Genomic DNA, 16,604 nt, shown 5'->3' with positions numbered 1-16,604 from the left:
GAGTCCTTGGTTACTCCTCATTCTTGTCTCCCTCTTCTGTTTTCCAGCGAAAAATCTTTGTCATCCAATTGTCTTCTCCCTTCTCACCCCTCTGTCCGGCTGGGGTGAGAACCAGGGGGTCCATGGAGAGAGCTGTAAATGGCTGAGGAGCTGTGTACTGGCTGGTTTCGCATCATTGCAGGTACAGTAGGTAAAACCCTTTTCTTGATCAGTACAGTAAAGCACCTCCTCAGCAGTGAGAACGTGGATTGTCAATATATCTGAAAATAAGGGAAATAGGTCACTTTTGTTTTTTCAGTTTTTTTTTTTTTTTTTTTTTTTTTGAGTTATTATATTCTCAGGTGGTTTACTCTAGGTTATCTGATGCCTGTGGTGAAATGGGTGGTGTGTGTCTTGTTGTGAGTGTATGTATCTTTACTGTAGTAGTAAGTGCATGTGTAATATATGTAGCCATTAACCTTCACTTATTTGTTGACCTTACTGATATTGCCATAACATGTGGCTATGGGTGTTTGTGTGCTGCAATGTGTCCTCTCAGAAGGTGCATCAGGGAACACTCTGGCACTGTCAGTTAGAGACAAAAATAGAGAAAGGCAGACAGAAGTTGTAAGAGAGGAAAACTAGATATTCCCAATGCATTCAAACACACATAATTCATTTCCCTAAAGCTGCATGCTCTAGCTACCCTTTCTAGCTAGTGACAGTAGAGAGAAATGTATATACAGTGGTGTGAAAAAGTGTTTGCCCCCTTCCTGATTTCTTATTTTTTTGCATGGTTGTCACACTTAAATGTTTCAGATCATCAAACAAATTTAAATATTAGTCAAAGATAACACAAGTAAACACAAAATGCAGTTTTTAAATGAAGGTTGTTATTATTAAGGGAAAACAAAATCCAAACCTACATGGCCCTGTGTGAAATAGTTATTGCCCCCTAAACCTAATAACTGGTTGGGCCACCCTTAGCAGCAACAACTGCAATAAAGCGTTTGCAATAACTTGCAATGAGTCTTTTACAGCGCTGTGGAGGAATCTTGGCCCACTCATCTTTGCAGAATTGTTGTAATTCAGCCACATTGGAGGGTTTTCGAGCATGAACTACCTTTTTAAGGTCATGCCACAGCATCTCCAAAGGATTCAGGTCAGGACTTTGACTAAGCCACTCCAAAGTCTTCATTTTGTTCTTCTTCAGCCAACACTTTTTCATACCACTGTAAGTTATAAGTTTTTAAAATGTAAATGACAGTTGTAAGGATTTTTGGCTGTGGCTGCACTGTTTTTAATGCTATTAAAAGTACTGTAGTTCACAATTTAAGTGACATACTATGGCATACTAAACCTGTTTTCATTTTGGGCTTATTTTTCATATTTTAATGGACTGACTGACTGCTGACAATTATCAGTTTGTGAGTATGCAAGTGCTAAAGTCAGTCATGTTCGCAACCAACTGAACAAGAAGCCGCCGGTATACATATGCATACAGTGGAGAATATCACAGGCAGTTTCAATGGAAAGTTTCAAAAATATTCAGTGTGAATTAAATCATGCATCTAATGGGGATGGGTTTCTGCAGATGCTTTACTTACAACTATGAATACACTGTAATGTCACTCTTTCATTAAACACAAAACGAGAACTCTTTAACCAAACCTCTTTAACCAATCTTTTAACATACAGTTAGAATGTGCATCCTATCAAATAATTTAAAAAAATAAAACTTATTATGGATGTGCCTGTCTTTCATTGATTTAAAAAGACAGGCATGTTTCAAAGCCTTAATTTAACAAACATACACAGCCAAAAGATTTTGTCAATGGAGGTGTTGTGCAGTATTTTAAAATATGATTAGATTTTTGCGATTTGGACAATATCGGAATGTGTATGAGTAGGATGTATGCAATTTTATAAGTGGAAAAAAATATTTGTGCAAAACTGCTTATCAAATGGTCATAAATTACACCTCACTCTGGTATGTTATTTAGAAAATGTCCACTTATTAACAGTAGTGTGGGTGTGATTCTCTATTCCTCTACATAATAAATGACATAAGTGTGTGTCTTTATCCAGGCTGCTCTACTCCTGCAGCTCCAAAACAGAGCTTATAGGGCATTAGGCTTTATTTAGCAAATCCCTGTCCCTTCCTCCTCCCTTATTCTACACTCCTCCACTAGCTGGCATGGTAACATTTGTCAGCTGCATAATAACTATACATATCTCTTTATTTGTACAAGTAAATGGCCAAATATCCAGTTTCCACAGACACGTCCAGTACAGTGTATTGATGGTATTACAGTACACTGAGCAAATAGCCACAATATTTTTACCTCCTCAGCAGTGAGGCCTCAACACCAGCACAATGGTAAATATTGCTTTTGTTTCTCAGTGAACACTAGATGGCAGTGCAGGAGAAGATGCTGGTTGTCTTGCAGCCAAGGGAGTGAGCAGGGGGGAGACAAGAAAATAGGAGATGGAAAGAGAAAGTGATGGGAAAGATGTAAAGAGAACAGAAAAGATGAGGTAGATAAAAAGACAAAAAAAGGGAGGCAGCAGAAAATATCAAAGGGAAGAGGAGAGGGTCATTAAATACAGCGTTGAGTGGGGGGGGGACAAGGGGGAAAGGAGTTAAAGCTGGGGGCAGGGTGAGAAGGTGGGGACCCTCTCCTTGAGAGCATCTGCTGGGTGTTCAGACAGAGGAGCTGGGCATGGAAAGACAGAGGCATGAAAGGAGGGAGGAGGCTAGTGACAGAATGAGCCACACAGAGGCAGCTTGGCAAAAATAGCAGGGTAAAAACAGGGAAAAGGGGGAAATCAGTAAATGAAAATCAGAGAGAGAGAGATTTGGAGGGAGGGAAGGAGTCGCCATCACATGGGCTTAAGCATGACTTGGGAGGATTCATTGGGCATGGAGAGACACACGGCTGGCTCTTGTTAAAGCTTGACTGAAGACAGAGAGAGAGAGGGGGGAAAGCGATACTAATTTGTCCCTCTGAAGGAAATTAGTTGCCGAAGACTAATAGGATTTCTTTTTTACATTAACATTGACTTAAGTAATGTATGGACAAATTGTACATTATTGGTAATTTGATTATGCTCTTATTAATGTTAGTTTTCTTTCTTTCTTTAATTTTTAATATTATTATGTATAATTATTTTGGGTACTTTCCCTTTACTTTTTATTTTTATGTAATTTTTTTAGATATTATTTTTTCTGTTTCGGTTGTCTGACCTTGCAAAACAGACTGAATACATTAGATTTTATGTATATGATTCATAAAGAAAAGGGATATTTATTATTTGAAATAAATATATATGACTACAGAAAAACTGACATTTTAAGATTAATACATCTTTATCATATGTACTTTATGGCTTACTATATGAGCTACATACTTAATATACACTGATACACAATATAGAATACTACTGTGACTACGATGACTACTACTACTATCACTATAACTATCAATAAAAATACTAATCCTACCCCTAATGCTAATAACAATAGACTCAAATTGCTTACTGCATTCATTCCTGGTTTATTCCCAGATTAAAACATTTTTGGTAAAGTATCACTTCACTGTTTATTTGTTGTTGTTTTGTAGGTTTGCCTAATTGTCAGTCTCCTCTGCTCTTTGGTTTGTCCACATAAACATTCATCCCCACTCTTTCTCTCCACCCTCTCATAGATAATTAATCAGCAAACACATACACACACAAACACAAGCGCACACTCCTCTCCAGGGGCTGCTCTGTCCCCGGCCCTTCCTGCTCGTTGGTTGCAGCTGTAGCCTGCATTGCCATAACGTCACGCTGATCGATCCTCATCCCTGTGCAGTGGGAAAGCACAAACACAGAAAAAGACAGCAGAGTGAAACAGACTGGCAGAGTTGGGAGGGAAGGGGGTGGGTGGAGAGTGAAACCACACCTTATTCCAAGAGGGGCGGGACAGGGGCACACAAGCAGCTACTACAGAAATAGCCACTGTGCAGGAGGGTGCAGAGCAAATACTTGTACAGTAATACAGTGGTGTGTTATTATAGAGTCTGTGTATGTGTCCTCAACATGGGTTGTCACTTGGCTCACACCTGCACGTTACTCTCTCCGCGAGCATATATTTAATGTCATTCACCACTGGGCAGGCTCAGCACACTGCACTGAAGGTAGGGTGTAGGGGAGGGGTGTATGTGTGTGTATTTACCGTATTTGTGTATCCTCTGTATTTACTCTGTACATGTCTGTTGGCTTTTTCTGTGCCTGTATTTGGATGTGTCAACCTGTGTGTTTTTAGTGTATGCGCACAATTATTTGTCAAGCAAGAGAGGTTACTAATGTAGCGTTCTCTTGGGCCATAGTGTCAAGAGATTCAAGCTGTAAGCCATGTGACTCCACAAAGATCTGCAGGGATTGGCTGAGGCCATCTCTGACCTCAGCAAACTGCCTCCTCCCCTCCTCAACACTACCACCCCCCCTGCCAAACACACATACGCACACATAACCCTCCCTCCCTCTCAGTCTCTCTGCCTCCCTCCCTCTCTCTACCCTCTCTTTTATTTATTTTTTTCCTCCAGTTAGCTTTTCCCCCTCCCCTCAGCATCCTCGGCTGAATGTGTAGGTTAGAGCCGCAGTAGCAGCAGCAGCAGCAGCAGTAGCAGCAGCATCCATGGCTTAAGCCCCAGCTCTGATCGGCAGCTAGCCCAGCCAGGCCCCTACCCCTCCTCTCTCTCTCTTTCTATCTCTTTCTGTATCTCTCTCCCTCCTGGGCTAGTTGACAGGCGACGTCTGGGGGTGTAGGAGGCTCACAGTTAGCCAGGGCGTTAGCCACATGCACACGGCTGCTCTGCTGCTCATCAGTTCTACTGTATCTCTCTGGTAACCGGGGGCTTCTTCTCTTCTCCCCCTCCCCACACACCTCCTGCTTTCATTTCAGGCTCCTTGGAGATAGAGGAATGCAAATCTGCAACCATGATGGAAGGTAAGATTTCTTCATTAAGATTATTATGCTGTCCCGTTTTCTGTTGTAATTCAGGGTAATCCCCTTTATGTCCTTGTCCTACAGCGCTTCATCTGCTGGCAAGCTTGTATGTGTGTGTTTGGGAGGTTCAAATGTCATAAGCTGCCCTGCTATTTTGAGTGCATACATTCCAGTGACTTGCATGTTATTAGGAAAAGGGCACAGCCACTGAACGTCTACCACAGAGGCACAATGGCAAGGCTAATTGAACTGTTTGTACCTTTTGTGAGTGTATGTGTGCATATGTCTGAGTACCCCACAACCCCCCTTTTCCCACTTCCCATCGTAAAGGATTATTTGGATTTATTGTGCAGGAGGGCTTATGTGCCCAGCTGGCTCACTTGTATAAATTATCTTTGTATGGTGTACTCTGAAACACATGCACACACACACATACACACTCACAGTACCGTATGACTCTGCTGTGTGTCTGCTCACACTACATTGCCATTTTACCCAGCACTCGCATGTGGATTGCATGTTTGTACGGGTGGGTGCATGCGTACATTTGTACCCACCCATGGTTTAACTGATCCATCTCTGTTGGGTTGAGTGTTGTGAGGAAAAAGAGAATTGATGACTGTTTTAGTTTCATGTCCCTTTAATTGATGACATCATCAGGGGGAAGGCCAGTGATGGAGGGATGAATCCCTACAGCTCTGCAGCTGGCACACGAAAGCCTCCATCCATCCATCTGTTTCATATAATATCTGTCATAATTTATCTTCCATTTTGTTCAGACATCCTGTACTTAACGACTACTGGCTATTTGTTTGACCAGAACAAACAAACAAACCTAAATATGTTGACTTTTTTACTGAATCAACCTTGAATTATGTAAACGTTCATAGTCCACGATACATAGGCGACATTTGAGGCAGTGAACATGGGGAAATAAGGATCTAACATTAATTGAGAAAATGTGAAGGTCACTATTTCTTACAATATTAACCCCCTGCAGTTACATACATTCCCTTAAAGTGGTTATTTTTTGTCCATGTTCCAAAAAAGCTAGATGATGTTGTCATTCAAGCCTGTTTATTCTGGTGCATTTAGTAAATTAACTCCATGCCATTGTGTCTGCTGCTAAGGAAGAATCTAATTAGCTTGTTGTGTGGTTGTGTTTGTGTATATGTCGTCTATCTGTCAGTGGCTGCCTGGTCATGTGTTGTTGGCTCTCAGCGATCTCACACCAGAGAATAAAAAATGTTGTTACAGAGTAATTTAGTAGCCAGGTCGTTTAAAATTAGGAGGCAATTTGAAGGGTGGGCAGGAACCTATGTATTGATTTTGAAGTGACAGGTCTCAGATAGTTAGCGGTTTCTAGCAGTTTGGACTTGGTGATTTTTAGCAATAATTGTCAGCAATATAATCCACAGTACTAAACCACATTATTTCTTACTTCGAAAGCTGAGCCTACTGGCTGGTTTGGTTTGCCGATACGATAAAACAGTAGTTAACACTTAGTTAAAGCTTAGGTAAAACGCAGAAAAAAATAAACAAGAAAATGGCGTCAAACCCTAAATGGATCACTGCCACATGCCAAACAGGAAGTTCGTATAATTCAGTGAAAACTGCTTTAAAAGCTGCCATATAACCGTGTAATGAATTGAAATGGTTATCTGACCAAATGGTACTGTAGATCTGTTGAACTTAACCATGATTAGTACCGTTATTCATGTCCATTCCCATTTTTAACCGTCCGTGCATGCTAAATAAAGGTCTGTGATTACTGGCCTGCTGTGTGAGTCAGAGTACTGTAGATCTAAATTTAAATTGAATGAATGACATTTTAATCAGTTGAAGTGGCGGATACAACAATAATGGCTTTTCCTGAATGTTTGATAACAATGTATTAAACTACTATGCGACTGTATCATGAAAAAGGCCACAGTTGACCTGACAGTCTGGAGCAGGTTGTAAAGACAACAATCATAACAGCATCACTGTCACATACACATCCTTATACAAACTTCGGACTGCTCAGTAAGTTATAATTTAGATGATGACCATGCTAAAGGCGACACCCTTTCTGCCCTTTTAAACAGAGCTGCTTTTGTAGTACACAGCCAGGCTATGCACAACATAGCCTAATAAACTCATACTGATTGCGCAGGTATAGATTTACGATAATTATAAATATTGTATTTCTCAGGGTGGTAATAACAGACCACACTATCAAATAGTTAATGATCAACCCAAAGTGACTGAAAGTCCATTTGGTATTTGATTTGTGATACAGTATGTGTTTTGAAGATAAAGCTTAGCTCTTGTAGAGTGTTAATCAGTAAAATAGTGGTGTGCTCTTAAAGCACTAATCTTTTCGAATGTGTTGTGGGTGTTAATAGGAAGGTAGTCTAGGTAATCTAACTTTTTTTTCTTGCAGGGCACAGCAGTATACAAATCTTATGGTTCTATTTTATGTACAGTGTTGGATCATGATACAAAATCAGAAAAGCGGATTTGCACAAAAGTAGTATAGTAACGGAACGAATTGATCCAACAATACAGTCGTTTCTTCTGTAAAGAATTCTCCAACTTTGTTAAAAACGGTAAGAAATTCCCTCCCCTGCAAGTGTGCTGTCCTGTCATTGACTGCATTTATCACAAGCCAAGTTGTTAGGTAACAGTTGTGAAGAAAAAAACAGACCGTCTGCAAACCACTTCCCTTCCATTAGCATGGCTAGCACAAGCTTAGCATGGACTATGTGAGGGCAGGATTACAGTTAGGTGTTAAAATTGGATGCTAATCCTTGTTAGCTCTGCTTTTTAAAGCCCCATGCCATGACCAGCATGGTTGTCCCTGGGTAACACACAGGGTAGAAGACATGGTGTGATTACTTCATTTTAGTTCAAAGGGAGAGAGGCAGGCATTAGTTTGTGCTAGTATTAGTGACGACCACCCTAGACACTATATAGCAGATAAAAACAGGTTGTGCTTTTATATTCTTTAATAAATGCATTTTTCTGTGCTGTTTCTTTCCTTAAAAGACCCTCTCCCCCTATAATTTACAACAATCTAATAGTACTTACCATGATCATTTGCTGTGAATTTCCTTGGTTTACTGCAAGTAGGATTGTACTGAATCGGTGGTTGTCGTGTACAGTGTGTATACATCATTGTTAGGCAGATGTCATTTTAAGTAACAAATCTCCTGTATGCTTTTCTGTACTCACGAGAGCCTGCACTTGTGTGTAATTTACTCAGCTCTCCTCAAGGTAATCATACTGGTGCAGCATGGATCCCGTTGGTCTTTGAGGGTAGGAGCTGTAAGGAGGAGGCTCAGAAATCATCAAGAGAAAAGTGAAGTTTAATAGAATTTCTAAGTGTATAAGAACAAATCTAACAGATGGACTACCATGACATTTTTTCATGCTTCCTACAGCCTCAACATTTTGCATTTTGGACACTTCCTCTTTCGCCACCTTTAGGCCAAATAGTTGACTTTGTACACAAAATTTCTCATAATCTTCTTGGTAAATTGTTATGAAATTTGATGCTCCCAATGGGAAACCCCATTTGATTTTAATGAACCCATGGCATTTCCTGTAACACCTATCAGGAGAAAGTTAACATTGTAGTCACAGCACTGATAAGGCTCTAAGAATAGCAAAATCAGTATGTTGTTAGTATTTCTTAAGTATGTTGTCAGAGTGTTATTGACTCCTTCCACCAATATTGTGGTTTGTCATGAATACTAGGGCTGCCGCGAGTAGTCGATGTAATCAATGACGTTGATGCTGAAAATGCGTTGACATCAATATTTTAAACCAACGCATGGTTTTTCATTGTTTTTCTTCAATGTCACTATGTAATTGCTGTGTCATGATGACATATTTGACATTATTTGTGCTTTAGAATGTAACCGCTGTGAAACGATCAGAAAATATTGTTTTATTTCTCCGATTCACCGGCTTTCTCACTCCTGGCGCTCTCTCTCTCTCTATCGATAGATCGATCGATCTATCAAATGGACACAAACTAAAGGAAGCTTCTAGCAGGGCTTCAGACTTGTAGTTTTGTTAATCCTAGTTACTGTAGGAATCAGACTGTCACAGGTTGGCCCAGTACTTAGAGCTTGCCGGGCTGAAACTTGAATAAACCCTTGAGTGGAATGCTGCAGAGTAGAGGGCAGAGAGGACACAAGGCCATATGGTGGGTTCCACTTAATTCCTTTAATGGTCTATTATCTGACTTTATATGAAATGATTACTTAATAATTTTTTGTTTTTGTGATTATGGCTGAGTTGGGGGATTCTCACATAGTAAGTTCTATCAGTATAATTACTTTGATTTTGTTATGATACAATTAAAAACAAATTAAACTCTAAATTCCCTGTCTATCTGGCCCAGCTCATGGCACACAAGCATGCAGGGTCATATCCACTGACTCAGCTTGTCAAAAGCATCTCAGCATAAAAGTTAATCTCTTTCAATTGAGTTGTAATGAAAGCAACATGATATTGCTGCTGAGATCCCTGTGGAATAACCTGTGTGTGTTGTTGATGGGTCTAGTGCTAGCACTTGGACTACAGTTTAACATTAACCCATCACTATTATCAACTTAGTCATAACAGGGCTACATTTAAGATTTTTTATAATATCTAATAAATGTTGAACGGCCTTAGTTTCATGATAGTCAGCTATCAACATGACAGCAGTATCATACTGACTGCATGAAGCATATATGCTAGTGCATTTTCTCCTAGAAGTTTTTAAAGCCTGCTAGCATGAGCAAAAAAATTGGGGTTGGTGGTCATAGTCATGGTATTCTAATTTTTCTCTTTCAAAGCCCTAAGCTCCATTTTGGGGATTTTATTCTGCCACACAAACTCACTCAAACAACATTGACAACATTAGCTTGTTAGTAATGTTATAATGGTGTTATCTGTTTGAGAAGGTAATGTTTTGTTCAGTCATATCATACAATAATTACAAACATGCAACTGTTCTAGCCTAACAGACACAAAGACAGTGACAGTGTATTACCACAAAAAACATTACTACCTATTACTTTGAGAAGCCTTAGAGATGGCTCAGTGATGTCAAATAGTCAGCATATCTCCGGTCAACTCTGCTTGCTTAATTTACCATTGCATCCAATGGGCTCTAACTCTCGCTCAGAAGGACTCTGCTGCCATATGGTTTCCCGGGTAACGACTGTGAGGCTGACTCATGTCTGTTCTGATAGAGAGCTAGGCAGAGGCTCCCAAGTGCAAATTCTCATTGATTTCTGAATAAATAGGTATTTTGTGTGTTGATGTGGGAACAAAAAGATAACATTGTTAATGGTATATGTTTCCTCTTGAAGCCTTATGTGCAAGGATTGCTACACTGCTCCCTGTTGCAGACCCAAATGAGTAATTTAATGTCTTGCCATTGGCCCAAACACATAACTAGTGGGCTGATGCATCGGAAATAGTCCTCAGTGGCCTAGCAGAAATGTTATGATGGTTTCAAACAGAGCAGCATACTTTCTGTGAATGTGAAATGCAAAATTGTATCTCCCTGCCATCCCTCACGATTGCTGCCACTTATTCTCCATCCTGAGTCATAGTTTGAGTCCATGTTTCTCCTGGGATTAGTCTAATCTGGTCCTCCATAGCCACAGCCATACACAGAATCACAAATCTATCCATCCACTTTTCATAGCAAATAAAAGTTCTTACAGGTCTTACATTGTTGTAGTCCCCAGGTAGTAAGTAATTTTGTATGTTCAGCCACCTGGCATATGGAGATTTAAATATCACAGAGACAGAAAGCAACCAACAGATAAAATTATGAAAGTGTTTTGGTAGCTCTTGAGGAATTCCTGCACTTGAGCACAGTAGGAGTGCCATGTTACTGCTACATGTAATTGTAATACGTGTGTGTCCAAGTAGTAATAGTGACATGTTGCCTCAAAGCATGACTAAAATGCCAAAGCAGATACAATGTTTTCCTCCAAACACTTAACAGAATGTAATCACAAACTGTTATATGTGAATATATTTAGGTAGAAAAATAGGACACTGTAAATTGATATATGTACAACGGATGGGGAGGTGATAGACAAGGCTATTTCTGACGTTAGTATGTATTCTGAATACACACCGGACAGATCCCTTAGATCATCAAGTAAAGGTCTCCTCACTATACCTAGAATAAATTCTAAATCAGCTTATGGTAGCTTCAGTCATTATAGTCCTACTGTCTGGAATTCTCTACCACATGAACTAAGGTCTGCTACAACAGTGTCTTCTTTTAAAAGCAGACTAAAAACATATCTTTATTCGTAAGCTATTAGGTTTAAAGTGTGTGGTTAATGGGTCAAATTTTTATTTTAGAATCAGTACTATTATTATTATTATTTTTTTTTTTAATTTCTTTTTTATTTATATTATTATGATTATTCCCTTTTTATTGTAATACTTTCTTATCTTGTGTTTTTCTCATGTATGATGTTTGCCTTTTTTTTGCTTGCTTGCTTTTTATTTTGAAGCACATTGAGTCTACGCCTGTCATATGAAACGTGCTATATAAATAAACTTGACTATTCTGGAGAAGTGACAAGTCTGAGTCACTGGCTTTTCCTAATAATAACATAAGTATGTGCATTGATGCTAACATGACATTAGACAGTGCTGACATGAAAAACTTGTGCATGTATATGTCTTGTCATTCATCAAAGTGCACGTTTGTGTGTCTTCCTCACAAAGTGGCAGACACAGAGGAAAGCTCATTGTTGAATATGTCACAGTAGAATGGGTCCATTGTGACTGTGCTTGACAATAAGTTTGACAGAGACCCAAATGAACTTTCCCACAACAAAGACATGCAGGGACAGAGACTCAGGAGAGGAGGAGGCAACGGGAAAGCAGTGTGAATCTGCTTGTTCATGTTCACACTAACACCATATTCATTCATTGAGAGACACAACAGCACAACATCCCCACAACAGCCCTTCCAAATTCCATCTTTGTGCAGACACACCCACTCACCCACTCACTCACTCACACACACACACACACACACACACACACACACACACACACACACACACACACACACACACACACAGACACACACAGACAAGCTTATGTAATGATGACCAAGATTCTGAGCCAGATAAACTGTCATGTTTGTGTAATCCAGTGGCAGCTGGGGGAAGATGAGGTTCTCTTACTGCATAATCAAACTGTTTCCTTGAATGACAGATCAGATTCAGCTTGAAAAATCTCTTTGTCAAAAAATGTCATCAGATAAAAACGACATTTTAAACTGCTTGAGTTACTTGTGCGTTTGACAGGATCATGCTTACCTGCATAGGGTAGTTAAAAATGAAAAGCACTGCATTGTAAATCTGTACACTGCACGTAATTTAGCAGGTAATTTTCCAATGCAATAGTTGCTTTTTATCTTCCCATCAGTGCCGTACTGGTTTATTTAAATTGAAATGTTACACATAGCACATTAAAAGCAAACTGCAAGTAGCACAGACCAACAGACTAGTGGTGCTTTTTTCAGTCTGACAGGGCCCATACAGAGATTAGAGGAGCCTGCTGTCAAAACAGTAGGTGATTGCTGTCAAAGATGTGTGGTCTAATTTAATCAGTGGCTCTAGTTTTATCATAAAAAGATGGTATAGTGTTGTGGCTGCTGCTGTAACACTAATACCATCACTGATGGCACCATGGGTGCTTTTGTGTCATGGTTGATGACGAGAAAGGAGCAGGGAAAGTCTCTGGTGAATCCATCAACAAGCAGAATTCAGGCAAAAACCCATTAAATGTAGTTCAGTGCCCCATTGATGATCTTTATGCTCTTAAGTGTTACTGGTAAATTGTTTTTGAATGGCGTGCTGTGCTATCTGTTTGACTGACTCATCATCTGTGTGTCCTTTCACACATACATATATACACACACACACCACAAGGATGTGTTCAGGTCACAGCCTAGATCCTCTGTGAGCCTAACTCCATGGATTACAAGGTCTCCCTGTATCTCTCTCTCAGTTCTGAGACACACACACACATTAAGAAATGCTGCTTTCATAATAGTGTCTTTTACAGAGTCCATAGCAGTGCAACTAGGAGAGAAATCCACAGTACCCAATTGGAGGAGAGACAGACAATGAGAGAGACACAGAAAGAAGCTGACGCAAGCTGGGAGATAGAAAGGGAGAGTGAAGAGTTTGCTATAAAGCCATTGCCAGGAAGACGCAGGTAAACAAAATGAGGAGTGGTAGAGATGAAAAAGGAGATAAAGTAAGTTAAAATGTCCAAATAGGATAGCGTGAGAATGGAAGATATGCATGGAGAGCAGCAATGCGTGTCAGAGCCCCGGAGGGAGAGGGCAAGACAGATATTTACAGAGGGAGGGGAAGAGGACAGTACAATCATCATGAAAGGCTTGTATTTTGTTGAGTCTCTTCCTTGTTTGTGGCTTTTTTTGGAGTCTGATCAGCTCATGTGATGGGAAGAGTGAAATTATTAAAGGGGGATGCGCAGACTCGGTGTCCTAGATTTTATTTTGTTTTGTTATAATTTTATGTTACCTTTCTGTATTTACATTTGCATCTTGGTTCAGCTTGGCAGCAGGTACATCCTCATTTCTGTGTGTACGGAGGGAAAAATCAACAAAATCGTGGATGGTTTTCTAGTGCATTGCTTTGCTCGTGCCAAGTGTCATGCTGTTCACATCAGTGAGCCCTTACTGTTCCTATATAAACCCATTCACTATTATTTATTGCCATAGATTGGTGGTGATTTTTTTCACTTTACACCTCATACCATCCCTTCTCCACCTGAGTACCTTTCTTTCTTTCTTCAAAGGTCCTTCACTCATTTCATCCCCCAAGCATCTCTTATGTCCTGTTGTCCTGCTGATGTAGATAATGGTTCTCTTCTTTCCTTTCCTGCACCATTTTCCTCCAGCACTGTCTTCCATATTAATGGAGGAGGGCTGGATTGACATGGTGACAGGGAAACCCTCAGGGAAGTTGGATTTATTTGGCCATATAATATTAATGTGCTTCTCTGCGTAATGTATTCAGCTCCCAAGCTGACTGTTAGTGCTTGGCTCAATCTCCTTGGACTGCACTTAATTAATAAATTAACATGAAATCTTATTGCAGTTAAATGGATTAAATTTGTCTGGTCTTTCTCTTCGTTTGAGTATTTGTGCACTGATGAGATGCCTTGTTGTGTCTTCTGGAGTACCCACTTACCTTCAACTTGCGTCATCTACTTCAATTAGTGATTTCCTTAGTTTCCAAGAATACTTTTCAGCAAGCCCCAGGAAAATAACATGACTTATTCTGCAATGGATTACATGTGTAGGAATAATACTGTAAGGAGGGAATTAGAGATGTACAAAAAGCAATTTAAAATGATGATTATGATGATAATAATTATAATTACATACATACATAATTATGCCCCTATTTCTCAAACCATAACATGTCTTGTCTACATTGCATTTCTACTAAGGGTGAAGAAAATAGCATCTCAGGGCGCCCCGGTAGCTCATCTCATAGAGTGCGTACCCCATGTACAAAGCTGAGTCCTTACCACAGCGGCTGGGGATCGAATCCAACCCTCTGCCCTTTTGCTGCATGGCATTTCCTGTCTCTCTTTAGCATCTCTTCCTTCTTTTAAAATTTATTTTATCCTGATTGTTGACTCTAGAAGGAACTCTTTGCCCTTTTGATTCTGGAAGCTGACATGAAAACCTGCATTTTATTATTGATAATTTAGCTGAAGTATTTCAACATGACCTCACATCATCGTGTATTTGTCCAACTATCTGTGGGAGTGAGAAAAATATAGAAGCAAAGAATAAAATAGGCCATGAAATACAAAATAGACTGCTGATATCAGTTTTTCTGTTTCTTTTTTGGGTTCAGTTTTCATGTCCCTTCCTTCTTTCCTTCCTCCTTTCATTTTATAAATATTTCCTTTCAGCGCTAGGTTTAGGCTATTAGAAAAAGTGGCATTGTATTCGTCCATGCATGTGTGACAAATCCTCTCTTTGCCATATCTGTGGATGTGTCTGGGTCTAGCACTCAATGTGTATTTGTACTGTATTGCTACGAGCCAGACCAGTGCAAACAGATGTCAGTTTCAATCAGCAGAGGATGCACTAGCACAGTGACGCAGAGACACAGCTACAAGAAGAGATTAGCGCCGTTTAGATTGATACTGGTTGGGTTGAGAGATGTAGTGATGAGGGAGGGATTGAAAGGTTGGAGGGCTGCAGAGAGAGAGATGTAGGTATTTAGGGTAAGAGAAATGTGATTCATGAAAGAGGGATGAACTGAGTGTTTTGAGGATATGATTACAGAGAGAAACACAGCATGTTTTAAAGTGTCTCGCCAGCTGTGTGTGACATGTTTTCAGGCTTGTACTATTTGCATGGGAAGTCTCTATTTGTGAGTGTGAGGCTTTACGTGTCTGTACTCTGTGTAACATTCAGGCTTGTGTGAAAGATTTGAAGAAAAATCCCTCGCCCTAGTTACTTCATTCTTTCATGCAAGTGTATTTTAACACTTTGCAATTCAGTGTGTACATGCACCGATTTGTGTGATTCTCAGTTAAAAGCAAAGATGTGTTTGCAGACATGATATGAGGTCATTGTTACTGGCCTTTCAGACACCGCAAGACAATCTCTGGTCATCTACCTCTATAACTTGAGCTTTTATCTAAGAGTATCAAGCAGTCAATATTAGTGTGTGTGCATACTGTATGTGTGAGTTAACAGTCGGTGGTGACAAATATGAGTTTGTTGTCCCTGCGTCTGCTCTGTCACAGAAACAATAAATGAAACACTGGTGACTGAGATGTCTTGGTGGCACGACACCTCAGTCAGAGACTTTACACAATCATATGTTGCAGATCTGAATCGATCTCACCTTTTTTTTTTCACTTATTTTTACACAAGTACTAGCTATATAGCTTTTTGTATTTCTTAGAAATGAATTGCCAAATGAATTGAAGGATATTTTGTCCATTAGACTCAACCTATGTACTAAGCTACTGGCCTTGAGGATACTTTGACCATAGCAGCCCAGACACTGTTTATGTGTGTGTCTTACACTCCACTTGTGACCTCAATTATCAGGGTTTACTTTTGCACACAACACATTTATGTTTGCATGAATGATGTGCCCATAAAGGTGTGCATGTTTGTGTGTGTGAGAGATCATAGATGATGCTGGCGAGACTGTCCTTCTGCCAGTCGTTGTCCCAGCACCTATCAGATGGATGACTCATAGCAGATAGGATTTCATTAGCAGACATCAGACCTTCCACAGAATAGAGGAGCCATTGATTTTCACCATATCAGCAGGGACAGAGACAGAGGGGGAGAGAAAGGGAAAGCAGGGAGACATGGGAGTTAGAGGTACAAAGAGAACTGCAACTGAGAGAAAACATCAGTGAAACTAAACCACACGGCACAAAGCACCTGTCATTTGTAGTCCCACTGTAAGACACTGCTGAGGAGTACTGAAAGAAGCATTGGCTGTACATTGTTCAGTATCTTTGTATATAATGAAAGATGGCCGCAAAAGATTTTTGATATTCTGTTGGTCTGTGAGTCATTTTTTTATGC

At 39.9% G+C, this 16,604-nt stretch overlaps 1 protein-coding gene across 5 annotated transcripts in view; it reads left to right on the top strand.

The window, feature by feature from the left end:
• The window catches only part of sgip1a (SH3GL interacting endocytic adaptor 1a), a 79,635-nt gene that overhangs the window by 10,354 nt on the left and 52,677 nt on the right, over positions 1-16,604 (top strand). For 2 of the 5 annotated variants that reach the window (XM_044201016.1, XM_044201014.1), the window contains exons 3-4: positions 48-190; positions 4,928-4,972. In XM_044201016.1, coding sequence (XP_044056951.1) covers positions 139-190; positions 4,928-4,972 — 97 coding nt within the window. In that variant the 5' untranslated portion in view covers positions 48-138. Of the gene's footprint in view, positions 1-47; positions 191-3,992; positions 4,161-4,927; positions 4,973-16,604 lie in introns of those variants that run through there. The other 3 variants (XM_044201015.1, XM_044201018.1, XM_044201017.1) reach the window with 3 other exon arrangements.

This window comes from Siniperca chuatsi, linkage group LG6 (assembly GCF_020085105.1).
Source record: "Siniperca chuatsi isolate FFG_IHB_CAS linkage group LG6, ASM2008510v1, whole genome shotgun sequence".
NCBI lineage: Eukaryota > Metazoa > Chordata > Actinopteri > Centrarchiformes > Sinipercidae > Siniperca > Siniperca chuatsi.
The sequence above is the reverse complement of the archived record's forward strand: the minus strand, read 5'-3'. Positions and strand labels throughout refer to the sequence as shown.